Here is a 15,834-nt window from a genome sequence, read left to right as displayed (position 1 = left end):
ACCCTACTTGACCTCAAAAATTCTTACCCGTTTTGAGTATTTGCGGGCAATGGTAATAATAAAAAGTGAAACTTAAATGTGTGTGCATTCTAATAGGGACATGCATATGAAAGAGAACTCGATTAAAGATAACAAATTATTCATGCATATGCACTGACATCATGCATCTTCCTGTTATGCATTAGATCATGCATATTTACTTGTTTCTTTACTTGTCCTGTAAGATTAATTGCATGATATTGCATCTTATTGCATGATGAATATTTATACTACTTATTTGATATTGTGTAATTATTCTAGTAGTATCCCTTTAAATTATTGCATGAATCTTATCTGTATTCTTTATGCTTATTTGTTTCTTTAGAAGGACTTGTACGCAGAATCTTCGGTTCTGACACCCATCTTTTTATATCTTGCAGCCTCTGACGCCCAGTGATGGGACTCGCTTCTGGGAGAGCTACAAGTGCATTACGACGGCTGGACAGATCACTTAGGGACAACGCGGCTCTACTCCTTCACTTACTCATTTACTTACTCTGATTCTTTTATTTTGCACTTGTCTTAGACTATTTGATTTTTTAATTAATAAAGTTGATTCAGTTTGGGTTTGGTTTGAAAGGTGGGGTGTAAGATCCCTTCTGGTTTTGTGGATGTGAAAAGGAACTGTAAAGGCCCCAGGTTTTTGGGAAACTTTTCGTAATTGATTTTAAAAAAATCACACTTTTTCGGGAGTATGAGTTGAAATCGTTACAAGAACCCATAAAGAGGATGTCATGTGAATCCCCTTGACCTTTGTTAGCATTATCAAACAGCCCCTTAAGTGACATATCATAGTCAAGTAACTTCGGCCTCATATTATCAAAATTTGGGAGCTTCTCAAGACATGACATGGTGATAGCAATGACATGATACTCCGAACTTAACCCATTAAGGGCTTGGGGCACTGTATCCTTGTCTGAAACTTCACACCCAATAAGAGCAAGCTGATCAGTTTTGCTCTTAATTTGTTTAGATAATCTAAGATGTTGTCCTTTTTCAAATTCTAGAACTCGCTTCAAATACTTGACTTTAGACTCAAATACCTGAGAATACATCTAAGCCAAATGTATCCACAAGTGTATGGTGGTGCAGTCATCTGGAATCCCAATCAAAACTTCCTGAAAAAGAGTTGAGGTGATGTAAGCAATGAATGCCTGATCCTTCAAATAAACTATGGATTTCTAAACTGCCATTGGACAACATGTCCTTTCTCATCTTTGTCTTCCTGTAAAACAAATTCTGGCAGGACCGAGATAGAAACCATCTAGATGTCTCAATAGATCTTGACTCCTTATAAAAAAGAGTAATTTTCCTTTTCCAAATTAGAAAATTAGAATTGTTGAGCTTTTCATAGATTAATTGACGAAGAAAACTGGATGACAGATTTGGAGATGGAAGATTAAGATCCACGCAGAATACAGATAATAAATGACTGAAATAAAGAAGAGTAATGCAAGAATATCTCATTGATAGAAAAAGGACTATTCAAGAAATAAATAGAATCATAAATTCTCCCCCACGCCCCCCCACCCCTCCTCCCCACTGAGGGTTTTTTTTGGCACCAGGAAATACTAAAATTATGACCCAACACCAATTTCAAGCATAATCATGAAAGAAAAGTAGCCAATGGACTGATCACGAGAAAAACTGCAGACAGATCAGAGCTGATAGGTATGAGCCAGATTCTGATAATGCAATATTCAAATCAGATTTGATATACAATATTTTTTTATATATCAAAACTGATCAGGAGTAAGAAAGAGGGAAATAGGCCTTGACTTGAGCAGCAAGATAGCAAGAAACTATTGCTTAACCAACAAAAAAGGAAAACGATGGGGAAACAGCAGTTGTGTGAAAGAAGAAACGTGATGGAGAACGATTAGAAGAAGCAATATATGAAAAAGGTAGTGAGAAGGCAAAACAAGAACAGGATAGAAGAATAGGAGATTTGGAAAAGCAATCAAGATTCAAGAACATAGCTTGGATAACTCCCATTAATCGGCCTTGCTCTGATATCATCAGAGATTTTGGTAGCTTGTTGTGGTTTCAGAGTTGCTGCAGAGAAAAGGAGGAGAATAGAGGATGGACAGATTTCTGAATTCACGTTTCCGAATGTGGGAAAGTGTGCTTTGCTTTCTAATTTATATTCACATACGAAATAATTATAACATTGCCCTCGTTAATATACAATGAATACATAACTGATGAGGGACAATAACAGAACATGCACCAATAAAAATACAGCCCTGTTTACACGTCAATAAAGAATGGATCCAGATCTGAAACATATTGGATCTGGTAGGTCCAGATCCACGAGACACGAGTATCCCAATCATGTCTCAATAACACACACACACATGCACCCATACACGTGTACACACAAACACTCATGCACACACACTCCTAGGTCCTGTCGGAGCAGAAAGTCATAATCTGTGCATGATCGTGTGCAGACATGGGGGCTTTGGTACCTTCTGTTAAGATATACATATATGTAATACATATACATATATGTATTTGTATTTACATATATGTAATACATATACATATATGTATTTGTATTCTATGTTGATGGGTATTTCGGTCTTTTCTTGTAATAGGCGTCAGCCCATTAGGGGCAGACTATTCTCCTTTTTTATTTTCTTTGGTTTTTGTATTTATTTTTTGGCTGTTGTCAGCTTTTTCAGACTGAGGGGACAGCTCCAAATAGCTGTTGGAGCTGCCCCCAACAGTCACAAATGTGACCGTTGGAGGCAGCCCCAACAGCCACTTGGAGCTGCCCCCTCTCTTGCTCATGTATAAATAGGTCATTAAGGCCTTGCATTTGTTATCTCTTTTGGAGAGTTCTTCCACACAATAATATATATATATTTTTGACCCTTGTGAGGGTGGTTTGGATGATTCAATCAAGTATTCTACTTGATTGAGGTGTGTTCTTGTTTGTCCATAAGCGACGTTCTTGGATTTAGTCCATCTCATTACATGGTATCAAAGCTTTGGAGTCCTTGAAGCATTGTTCCAAGAGGAGAAATCGTGATAAGCATCAAAAGGAGGATGATTGTGAGCTTGAAGAAAACAACGAATCGTTGCATCGGGAAGTGCACCACCTCTCAAGCAAACCTTGCATTTCTTTTCCTCATTTCTCACTTTCCTCTCTCTACCTCTCTCTTTTCTTGTTGTAAAAGAATGGAGAATGAAAGGGAAGTAATCGTCTCCATTCCCGTACGCCTAAATGATACAAAGTATGTGATGTTGGCATTCATAGTAAAGCACAAAATATGGGAAAAAGGCTTATGGGGTTTGGTGGACAGTATCGAAAAAGAACCCAAACTCATTCTCACCAAAATTGAGAATGGAAAAGAAGTGGCTCTTCAAGGAGAGGAAATGTCTAAAGTCATTTCCGATTATGAGAGAAAATGAAAAGAATGGAGGATGGGTCTAAAAGAATGAAACCCTAATCTACAGTGAGAGAAGAGAAGAGAGGGAGAGAGAAATTCCAGATGAAAGGAGGGTTCAGTCCATCGTGACTACCCTCTCATTCTATTTAAAATAAAGTGTAAACATTAGGGTACGAAAATACCCTTTTACAAAATGATAATTTACAATACATGAACTGGATCTGGACCCGATCCATTATACAAATGGATCGGGTCAGTCATACAATGAAGATAATAATGTCTTCTTTTCAGCCTCCCTCAAGTTGTGCATGGTGTTGGACCATGAACAACTTGTTCTTCAAAAACCAAAATTTATCCTTTGTTAACCCTTTAGTGAGGATATCAGCAACTTGTTCTTTTGTTGACACATACATGGGCTCAATCTCTTTGTCTTCAACCCTTTTCCTAATAAAATGTTGATCTATTTCAACGTGCTTCGCTCGACTATGGTGAATGGGATTGAATGACATGTTGATGGCACTTTGATTGTCACACAGCAACAGTGATCGAGCAATCGGCTCTCCCATTTCAGTCAGAAGATGTCTTATCCATGTACCCTCGGCCGTGGCAGTGGCCATCGATCTGTATTCGGCCTCAGTGCTCGATTTAGCAACCGCCTTTTGTTTTCTACTGCTCCAGGATACCAAGTTTGGCCCAATGAAGCTGCAATAACCGGATACTGATCGTCGTTCGTCTGGATCCCCCGCCCAATCAGCATCAGCATAAGTAATAATCTCATGGCTCCCACCTGGATCTAATTCTTCCTTGCCTTTGTATACCAGCCCATCACCCACTGTACCCTTTAGGTAGCGAAGTATACGTTTGACTGCCTCCATATGTGACACACGAGGTTCATGCAACAGAAGAGTAGTAACTCCTTGTTCATTGTGAATGAATAATGAGTAATCCAGAAGAGACCTAGAAAAGCCATGCCGTTGTATTTCTAGAGAAATCGAACCAGGAACGAGAAGCTTGTTTCAAACCATAGAGTGCTCTCTTTAATTTGCATACATATTTTTTGGCGTCTCGTTCTGCATACCCAGTGGGTTGTTCCATGTAGACCTCTTCCTTTAAATCCCCGTGCAGAAAAGCATTTTTTACATCCAGCTGACTCAATGTCCATCCATGTTTAATGGCTAGACTCAACACAATACGAATAGTCCCCATCTTAACAACAGGGCTAAAAGTTTCATCAAAGTCTTGACCATCCTCTTGTGTGAATCCCCTGGCTACAAGTCGAGCCTTGTACCTTTCGATGCTCCCATCTGGTTTATATTTTATCTTGTACACCCATTTTGACCCAACGACATTTCTGTTCAGTGGTCTAGGCACAATCTCCCATGTGCCACATTCATGTAAGGCCTCCATTTCTTCATTCATTGCTTCTACCCATCTTCTAGAGCTCGCAGCTTGATAGAACATAAGAGGCTCATCCTCTTTACTTATGGATGTCAAGAATAACTGAAAATCCATTGAAAAATTTTTATAACTTACCCACCTGTCAAGCGGATGTCGAATCCGTGAAGATCTTCTGATATCCATTGGCTGCGAAACGGATGATCCAGATGGATCCGTGTTCGTACAAGGAATGAATGAGGGCTCTTTCTCTCGCCGAGTGTACACAATTCCCTTATACCTTGTTGGCTCCAAGTCATATGTAACAGTTTCCTTCGTTTGAGTCTCATTGGCTGAATCCTCATGTGGCTCATTTTGACTGCAATTTTCTGGACAGTCTACTGTACCGTTGGAGAAGAGTTCTGAATTTAACCATGGGTAGTATACCTCAATGCTGGAGCTTGAGTTATCAGTATCTACCATAGTTGAATTAGTATCCTGATCAGCAAAGTTCATTTCATCGAAAATAACATTCCTTGATATTTTGACACGCTTACTCAGGGGATCATAGCACCTGTACCCTTTGTAATCTTCTGCATATCCTATAAACCTGCATTTCAAAGCCTTATCTTGGAACTTGTGCCTGAGAGAGCTATCAATGTGCACATAACAAACAGACCCAAACACACGTAATTCATGATAATCAGGTTGTATGCCAAAAAGCGAAAAGTATGGTGACTTATTTTCTAAGATATTCATGGGCAAGCGATTTATCACATGAACTGTGGAGTGGAAAGCCTCAGTCCATAATGATAATGGGAGATTGCTCCCGCGCATCATGCTCATCGCAGTCTCAACAATATGTCGATGCTTCCTCTCAGCAATCCCATTTTGTTGAGGTGTATGAGGACAAGACACTCTTCTCTTTATCCCATTATGTTGAAGAAAATTAACAAATTCACTCGAGGAGAATTCACCTCCTCCATCACACTGGAAATTAAGAATGTTGATAGAGAAATGATTTTGAACAAAAGAGTGAAATTTCTGGAACAATCCAAAAACTTCTGATTTGTGCTTCATAAAGAATATCCAAGTGTAACGTGAGTAACTATCAATGAAAATAAGATAGTATTTGCTGCCAGAAAAAGAAGTAATTGGAGCAGGACCCCAGACATCTGAACAAATGACCTCAAATGGTCTTGAAGCTCTTTTATTAATGGAAGCAAAAGGTTAAACATGACTCTTACATAGATGACAGCTAGAACATTTTGTATCAACGACTTCTGAACTCAGACTGGACTTAGGAATAAGATTATTCATGACAAGTTTTTCAATGAAATGACGACCACAATGGCCAAGACGACTATGCCAAAGTCTTGGCTTATTACTTTAAAAAACATTAAATATAAAATCAGAATCAAAGACTTGACGTTGGTGAGGCTTCAAGAATGAATAGTTGGAATGAATGAAGGAAGGATCTTCTTGGAAGATGTACATGTTGCCCCATCGTTGTCCTTCAGCGAATATCCTCCTCGTGCGAAGATCCTTGACATAAACAGAAGAGGTTGTAAATTCGACTGAAGCATTAGCATCATCAACAAGTTTTGACACGGAAACAATGTTCTTTTGAATATTAGGAGCATGGATGACACTTGGAAGTTTAAGAGAGGATTTTGACATGTATATAATGGCATTTTCAGTGTGTGAGATGGCATGATGGGATCCATCTCCTGTGACTATGCTATTCTTTCCAACATAAGGTGTAAGAGTCAAGAGCTTACCTACATCACCTGTAACATGAGTAGCTGCTCCGGAGTCGACATACCAAATTCCTTTGTCATTTTGCTTCATATTTAATCCTGTCAAAGCTGCCAACAGTAACTCTTTTACTTCTCCATCCCTTTTAGTCTCTGCTTGTGGAGCTTTCCCTTTGTTTTGGGGATTAAACCAACAATTCGCTTTAATGTGCCCTTTCTTGTTGCATAGGAAACAGGTGAGAATGGGTCGTTGTCCCTGGACATTGGGTGTTGAAAGAATGCCACGACCTCCATAGTTATTTCTCCCTTGGCCTCCTTTTCCTCGAAAGGAATTCCTCTACCTCGACCATAACTCATTCCCATAGCCAGCACATCTTGTGTCCCGAAATTCCCATGGGAGGTTTCAGAGGAACCTTTCAGATTCATCTCATATTGCAATAATTTTGCACGAAGATCTTCAAACTTTGGAAGTTCTGGTAGACATAGTAGGGTTGTCGTCATAACATGATAGTCTAGCCCCAATCCACTCAAGGTTTGTTGTACTTTATCTTTTTCACTGACAAGACACCCAACAACCGCCAACTGATCTGTGATGCCTTTCATTTTATTCAGGTATTCCATAATAGACATGGAATCTTTCTTCAGCATTTGAAATTCTCGCTTAAGAAACATGATTCTTGCCTCAGAAATTTGTGAATATGTTTGAAAATAACATATCCCACAGTTCCTTTGCCGAACAATCATCAGGAAGAGCAATAAGGACCTCCTGTGAAAGAGTTGAAGTGATGTATGCCACTAGCGATTGATCTCTCTTCATCCAAGCAACATATTCTGGATTCTTATGAAGAACAACAGATTGTTCTCCTTTATCGTCCGCCTTTTCTTGCGAAAGGAATTCTGGAGGCGGTGGGACCGATCCATCCAAGTGACCAGAGAGGTCCTGACTTTTTATAAACGAAATAATCTGTCTTTTCCAGGTTAAGAAATTGCAGTTATTCAATTTTTCAGAAACTAGTTGACCAAGAAAACTTGAGGACAGGCATGATTGCCCGTGAGTAAATTCCATTTGATGAATATGATTGAACTGACACTTAGGTAAAATAAAGAACTCGGCTAACTTCTTCAGATTAGGAAAAACAGATGGCTGCTAGCAGACAGTTCTCTTTAGAATCAACAAAAGATACAAAGTAGAAGAAAGAAAATTACAGATTGACGGGGATTAGCAGGTAGCAGGAAAACACATATTCAATGCAGGGAAAATCAGCAAGAAAAACAGCAGAAGGAAATCACTGATCAAGAGAGGTAGATTGGCAATGATTAGCAGAAATTAACTGTAGGGAAAAACAACAAGAGAACAGCAGAAATTAACTACGGATAGAGAGATGATCGAATTTTCACAAAGGAAAGGGGGGACCTGATTTTATTAGACACGGATTTTGTTGACAGAAACACACAGATGAAGGTTCCAGAATCACCCAGATATTGGGCTGGTATACTGATGAAACTTCCAGAATCACGCTGATTCACGACCAGAAATTCTCCACTGGGTATTCACGCTGGGTATTCACACCCAGATTCACGCAGATAGCTGATGCAGATCCACGCTGATGCAGATCCACGCAGATAGCTGATGCAGATCCACGCAGATAGTTGATGCAGATCCACGCTGGGTTCTCTTCACGCAGATTCACGCAGATCCACGACCTGCTCTGATACCATAAAAGAATGAAACCCTAATCTACAGTGAGAGAAGAGAAGAGAGGGAGAGAGAAATTCCAGATGAAAGGAGGGTTCAGTCCATCGTGACTGCCCTCTCATTCTATTTAAAATAAAGTGTAAACATTAGGGTACGAAAATACCCTTTTACAAAATGATAATTTACAATACATGAACGGGATCTGGACCCGATTCATTATACAAATGGATCGGGTCAGTCATACAATGAAGATAATAATGTCTTCTTTTCAGGGTCATTCCAAGATAGTATCAATAGTGTGGATATTAATATCTAGTTTAGCAAAATTTGATTTTGCTAGTGACGCATGAAAATATTTAAAAAACATGTATAGTCTTAAAGATATTGCCCACATATGTAATGTTCAAAATAAGATGAGAACTATGACTCAAGGAGAGATGAGTATTAGAGAATATTACAATGCACTCTCTCTCCTTTTGGATGAATTGGCTCTTCTTGAGCCAAAATGGCATTGCCCTCAAGATATAGAACTTTGTGAAAATCAAATCAAAACGGAGCATTTCTACCAATTTGTGAATGGGCTTAGGCCCGAATTTGAGGGAACTAAGTCCGCTCTCCTTCATAGAGGAGGTATGCCATCAATAGTCGAAACTCTTGAGGAATTGACTATGGAAGAAAATAGATTAAATAAGGCATCTTCCTCAAAGGATGAAGAAATCGTGCTTGTTATGTCAAAGCTCAGTAATCATACTAGGAGTTACAAACCTCCTCATTTTATAAAGAATGAAAATGAAAGAATCCCAAACAACTATGAAAGAAGTGACAAAAGAGGTGATCATGAGTACAAAAAGGGTGGCAAAATCATATGCTACCATTGTTATGAACCGAGACACATCAAGCCTTTTTGTCCCAAAAGAAAGAAAGAGGATCACTGAGATGATAAGAGAGTTGCTTCAGTTGAAATGAATGATGTAGACGACTCCAAATGCATTGGCTCACTATCCTTGGCTCAACTAATTGAGGCGCTACAACCAATGTTCAAAACTCAATCATCTTTCTTCTCGGGAGCGGCCGTATCCACAAATGGTGACCCTAGTAAGACTTCTTGGATTTTAGATTCCGGTGTCTCTTTTCATATGACTCCAAACGAGTCCATATTATTTGAATGTCATTCTAACCCAAATAATTCTTATGTTTCAACTGTCGATGGAACATCTTTAAAAATCAAAAGTTTTGGGATTTTTCAAAAACAACCAAAGTTTCACATACCAAATATTAGAGTTGTGCCAAAATTAAATTTAAATCTTTTATCTGTTTCACAAATTACGGATCATGGTTGTAAAGTATTATTTTCATCTAATGATTGTTTAATACAGGATCTCCGGTCCGGGAAGCCGATTGGACAAGGCCATAGAAGAGGAGATCTCTATGTAATGGACAATCTTGAGTTATCAAAACAATCTTTTTGTAATTTTATAGAAAAGAAAGATATAGAAAATTGGCACAAAAGACTAGGGCATCCTAGTGTGTCCAACTTACATTTGTTTTCATTTCTTACTAGATATAAAGAAAAAGATTTAGTTTGTGAAGATTGCATTTTTGACAAAATGAAGGATTTACCCTTTGGGCCAAGACACTTTATATCAAAAAATCCATTTGAGTTAGTATATTCGGATGTACGGGGACCGACTCCTGTTATATCCAAAGGCGGGGTATCATGCTATGTTGTGTTTGTGGATGACTATAGTAGACATTCTTGGATCTTTTTTCTTAAGCAAAAATCAGAAGTATTTGAATGCTTTAAAAGGTTTCATTACTATGTAAAGACTCAATTCAAAACCAACATTCAAATTTTTAGATCCGATTTTGAGGGAGAATTTGTATCAAAAGAATTCAAAAACTTTCTTGATCTAAATGGGATTATTCATCAAAAATCTTGCCTATACACTCCTCAACAAAATGAACTAGCCGAAAGAAAGCATAGACATATTGTTGAGACCACTAGAACATTTCTTATATCAAGAAATGTTCCAAGTGTTTTGGGCTGAAGCCTATCTTACAGCAATTTACTTGATAAATAGAATGCCGTCAAAAAATATTGAAAATATATCCCCTATTGAAAATTTGTTTAGAACATCTCCCGATTATAACAGGTTGAGAGTCTTTGGTTGTAAATGTTTTGTTTTTACTCATAAGAATGATAAACTTTTCCCAAAAGCAATCCCTTGTGTCTTTTTAGGATATACCGAAAATCAAAAGGGATATAGGTGTTATAGAACAAAACAAATTATATTTTTTACGGAATGTTACTTTTCTTGAAAATGAAAATGGTTTTAGCAAATAAAAAATCCAAGAGAACTATGATTATTCATTTCTTTTTGACCTTGTCAACGAACATGAAAGGTGTGAAAATACATTCATGATGAGCATGAGGGTGAAAATGAAGATACTCATGATGCAAGTGAGAATGTAAACGATGACCTATTTCATAATAACATACAAACCTATACTCGACGTACCGAATATCACCCACCATGTGCTTTAGAAATATATTCTCAAAATCAAGATATAGATTCTACTATTATTAGAAAATCGGTAAGAATTTCAAAGCTCCTAGTAAATTTGTATCATATGATTCCTTTGAACCTAGGTATAGATCATGTCTTATGGCTATGCACTCGTATACAGAACCATCATCTTACCATGAAGCTAAAAATCATCAAGAATGGATTAAAGTGATGAATGACGAATTAGAAGCTTTAGAAAATGCAAAAACTTGAGAAATCCAAACATTACCTAAAAAAAGGAAAACTACAGGATGTAGATGGGTCTACAAAATAAAAACTAAATGTGATGGGTCATTGAAAAGATATAAAGCTAGATTGGTTGCTAAGAGATACAGTCAAGAATATGGAATTGACTACGATGAAACCTTTGCCTCAGTTGCTTGAATGACGACTGTTAGAACTCTTATCTCTATAGTATCAATTAAAAAATGACTTATATTTCAAATGGATGTAAAAAATGCTTTTTTGAATGGTAATCTGGATGAGGAGGTCTATATGGATCCTCCACCAGGTTTGAATTTAGCACATGGAAAAACTCTTCGGCTACGAAAAGCCTTGTATGGCTTAAAACAAGCTCCCAAAGCTTGGTATGATAGGTTCAGTAATGTGATGACTCAGCTTTATTTTAAATTTTGTTTTACTAACACTACATTGTTTGTTAAGTCTTCCAATGCAAGGATAGTTATATTTCTGCTTTACGTAGATGATATGATAATCACAGAAAGCGATAAGAAGGGAGTAAATCATATCAAAGATGTGCTTAAAGGCAACTTTGATAATGACAGATCTTAACTTTTTACGATAGTTTCTTGGAATTGAAATGGCTTACTCACTCATGGTCATTTTTTGTCACAGACTAAGTATGCAGCAGAGATCATTGAGAGATCAGGACTCTCAGATGAAAAACGGGTTGACACTCCAGAGGTCATAAATGCAAAAATGAAAAAAGATGATGGAAAACCTCTGCAAGATCCAACCCCATACAGACAAATGATTGGGGCTTTGTATTATCTTTCTATTACTCGTCCTGATATTTCTCATGTTATTCATTCTGTCAGTCAATTTCAGCATGCTCCCACTACAGTACATGTGAGTGTTGTAATGAGAATTATTAGATATATTAAGAATTCCATAAGTCATGGAATGTTTTTATCATCATCTTCTTTGTTAGAAGTTATTGCATACTCTCGTTCTGACTGGGAAGGGGATGTGAATGATAGACGCTCAACTACTGGTTTTTGTGTTTTTGTATGTAACTCCCTAATCTCATGGCAAATTAAGAAGCAACAAAAGGTGTCTCTTCCATCAACTGAAACGGAGTATCGCGCCATGGCAACGATTATGTTTGAGTTAGCATGGTTGCGACAATTACTGGAGGACTTGGGAATTCACATAACAAAACCCTCCAGATTATGCTGTGATAACAAGAGCGTTGTATATATTGCAAGCAATCATATGTTCCATGAGAGGACAAAACACATTGAAATGGATTGTCACTATGTTCGTGAAGAATTTATGCGGAAGACTATCACATTGCCTTATCTTCCATCAGAGTATCAACTCGCGGACTTCTTCACCAAAACGCTATCGTCGCCTAGATTTCACTTCCTACTTGGCAAACTCTCGGTTGTTCCACCATGAGTTTGAGGGGGGGTGTTAAGATATACATATACGCATATGTACATGTATATACATATATGTATATACATATACATATATGTATTTATATTCTATGTAAATCAAAATACCCATCATGGGTATTTCGATCTTTTCTTGTAATAGGCGTCAGCCCATTAGGGGCAGACTATTCTCTTGGGGGCAGCCCCAACAGCCACTTGGAGCTGCCCCCTCTCTTGCTCATGTATAAATACGCCATTAAGGCCTTGCATTTGTTATGTCTTTTGGAGAGTTCTTCCACACAATAATATATATAGTTTTTACCCTTGTGAGGGTGGTTTGGATGATTCAATCAAGTATTCTACTTGATTGAAGTGTGTTCTTGTTTGTCCATAAGCGACGTTCTTGGATTTAGTCCATCTCATTACACCTTCATGAGCACAATAATCTCTACTAGCCCCACTGATTTTCTAATATTTGCATTCAATGCTTGTGGATATAACCACAAATATGTGATTTCAAGTTCAACAACCTATGCCATTGGACTCAATCTCCACTCACAGAAACCACAAAATACCACTACTCCAAACAAGAACACGAGAAACTAAACAATGCACCTTAATAATCTTAGACTTTTTCCCAAGGTTGTTGAGTGTTCTGGTTAACGAGGCCTTTATACCATCTATGTGGGTGCCACCATCAACAGTCCTGATGCTATTTGCATAGCCCAACATGGTATCTGCATATGCATCTGCACACCTGATTCAGAAGCAGTGAGCACCCAAAAACCAAATAAAAGACAGCTGATACATTCACCACGTTTAATAAGAAACAAGACTCTGACTCCCAAAGCTATAGACCAACTCAAGTAACAGATTCAATGTTAGTGAGGATAGGTACAAGAACCATAAGGATATCAAAAGGGTTGTCATTTTTTAAAATCATGATGACATACAATGAAAGTTCTTCAAATGATTAAAGTCTTAAACACCTCCCTTAAACCCACAAGCACTTCATGCAGAAGACATGAAAAATGTCATTGTGATGGAAACATTTTAAATGATTAAAAACCCTCCTTGAATCCACATGAAGCTTCCATCTGGTGTTCCAGACACTAAAATTAACTGCAGCAATCCATGGACACAAGCACTTTATTTGGAAGGCACAGAAAGTATCGTTTTCTTAACATAGGCATGCCTTACACACGATAAATGCACATGAATCTTAACACTAATTGCTAAAGGAGGAAGTGGAATTTCACAAGTGTTTTACCATTGAAGAGCTACATCAATGGTAATCCCCTCCACTTCTTTGGTGAAAGACAAAATGTCGTGAATAGGTTTCTGCACATAACAAAAAGGAGGTTAAAATCATTACATGTACAGTGGGCACTCTAAGATCATTTTCTGAAACCAGAGATACTGATACAAAAAAGTTGGTCAGTCAGAATTGTTTCTTTCATTTCAAACAATTATAGCAATCATGGTATAGATCAGAAGGGGTTCGTGCTGTTTGGATAGGTTCTATGTCACAGGGATTCGGCTAGCAGGGTGCCGCACCCGCGTCGACGCGACTCGACGCGGGTGCGGGTTCGGGTGCCGCACCGGGTGCGGTCAACCCGATCCTGGGTGCGTTGACCGCACCCAGGATCATTTAGGTCCATTTGTTTTTTGGATTTTAAAAAAAAAAAAAAATTCCCTGTGAAATGGGCTTGCGAATTTGATTTTTTTTAAAAAAGAATCTGCTGTCAGGGCTGACAGGCAGCTGCTGTCTATCTTTAAAAAAAATCTGCTGTGGCAGCTGCTGTTTATCTTTAAAAAAAATCTGCTGTCAGGGCTGACAGCCCAGAACTGTACTGGAAGCTTTTCCAGCTCGTATAGAGACCATTTTGCTCTAATAATAGTATTTGTCAGTGCAAGCATGCTAGAAGTGGTATATCATGAATGACATTCATCTTTGAGAAATACTATCTTTGAGAGATACGATGCATTATAAAAACCCTCATTTTACCCTAAATGTCTTATGAAACTTTTTAATGTCAAAATATGGCCTAACTTTGTATAAGCGGGAAACACCATCAGTGGCATGATTTTATTACCTGGGAAGACCACATCACCACCTTCTCTTGTGATAAGATGATCAAAGTGATACACTTCCCTTTTTTTTTTATATATATATATATATATATATATATATATATATATATATATTTACATTTTTGCCCCTGCCGCACCCCCGCACCCGGGTTTTTTGGAAGTGCCGAATCCCCGCACCCGCACCCGCACCCGCACCCATGTGACATAGGATAGGTTATTGGGGGGAGCCAGATTAGATCTGCCAAGCTGCGTCTCACAAGTCACAGGGAAACTTCACCAATGAAAAGCTTGAATTGACGCACCAGATTTCGGGATCAATTGCTTTCAAAGAACCATATATTGTAGCTAAATGCATCATATTTAATATGTTAATAATACTGAACACAACGTTTATGATAGGGGACTCGTACAAATGTTCTGGTACAACACAACCTGCAAGCTGCTTTAAGGTCATTCATTTTTTACCTGTCACATGGATACTCCATTTTGACTCATGTTCCATATCCCTTATAAGTCATATTAGAAACTTCATAAAAATGGTTGTATCCCACTATCCGCAGTCGTATCCATGTAACAGTTTTTTACACTCAATTATACCCAAACCAACTGATTCTCTGAAATACATACTTGACACCCACATAAAACTACCTTAAACTGAACCACTTTAGACCCAAGACATTTTTTGACCTGATTTTATTGGTTCTTTAACATGCATATCCAAACTAGGGATCGAAACAAATTAGGCTTGGTCGATCATCCTATTTGAGCCCATCATATTAGTTACAGTATATGGATTTATAAATAGGATCTTAATGTGTATCTGGGTCATATTTACATTTGTTTATTATTTTCAAATTCACATCAGATTTTAACCATTATTTTATGTTGCATCTTCACATTAAAATTGCAGAATTTCTAAAAGTTTCACCAACAGCAGGGCAATACTTGACATGACGACATCATATCAACATCACAACCAAAAATGACTGGATGCCTAATCAAGTCACACACACACACAGATCCAAAACTATGCCAATTAACACTATATATGGTTGATATAACTGTCTCGGTCATCAGATCCTTCCATTTGTTTCCCAACTTCAGCCATGTGTTTAAAAGAATTTAACAAAACTAGCTCTTAAAGAAATATTTCCAAACATTAGCCATTTATTTGCCGACCAACTCCAGCTTAAATAGAAAAAAAATACTTAGATCAAAGTTATTTAAAAATACCGATTAAATTGCAGTCAAACATATATATATACATATATATATATATATATATATATA

General features: G+C 37.7%; 1 protein-coding gene across 1 annotated transcript in view; it reads right to left on the bottom strand.

Annotated features, from left to right (window-relative positions):
- The window catches only part of LOC149814145 (DNA gyrase subunit B, chloroplastic/mitochondrial-like), a 58,765-nt gene that overhangs the window by 25,829 nt on the left and 17,102 nt on the right, over positions 1-15,834 (bottom strand). Inside the window, exons 10-11 of the mRNA XM_089989077.1 lie at positions 13,721-13,791; positions 13,066-13,207 (exon numbers count right to left, since the gene is read on the bottom strand). Of these exons, the coding sequence (XP_089845203.1) occupies positions 13,066-13,207; positions 13,721-13,791 (213 nt within the window). The remainder of the gene's footprint in view (positions 1-13,065; positions 13,208-13,720; positions 13,792-15,834) is intronic.

This window comes from Nuphar pumila, chromosome 15 (genome assembly GCF_984573655.1).
Source record: "Nuphar pumila chromosome 15, dmNupPumi1.hap1.1, whole genome shotgun sequence".
NCBI lineage: Eukaryota > Viridiplantae > Streptophyta > Magnoliopsida > Nymphaeales > Nymphaeaceae > Nuphar > Nuphar pumila.
Note: the sequence above shows the minus strand (reverse complement) of the source record. Positions and strands in the feature narration are given on the sequence as shown.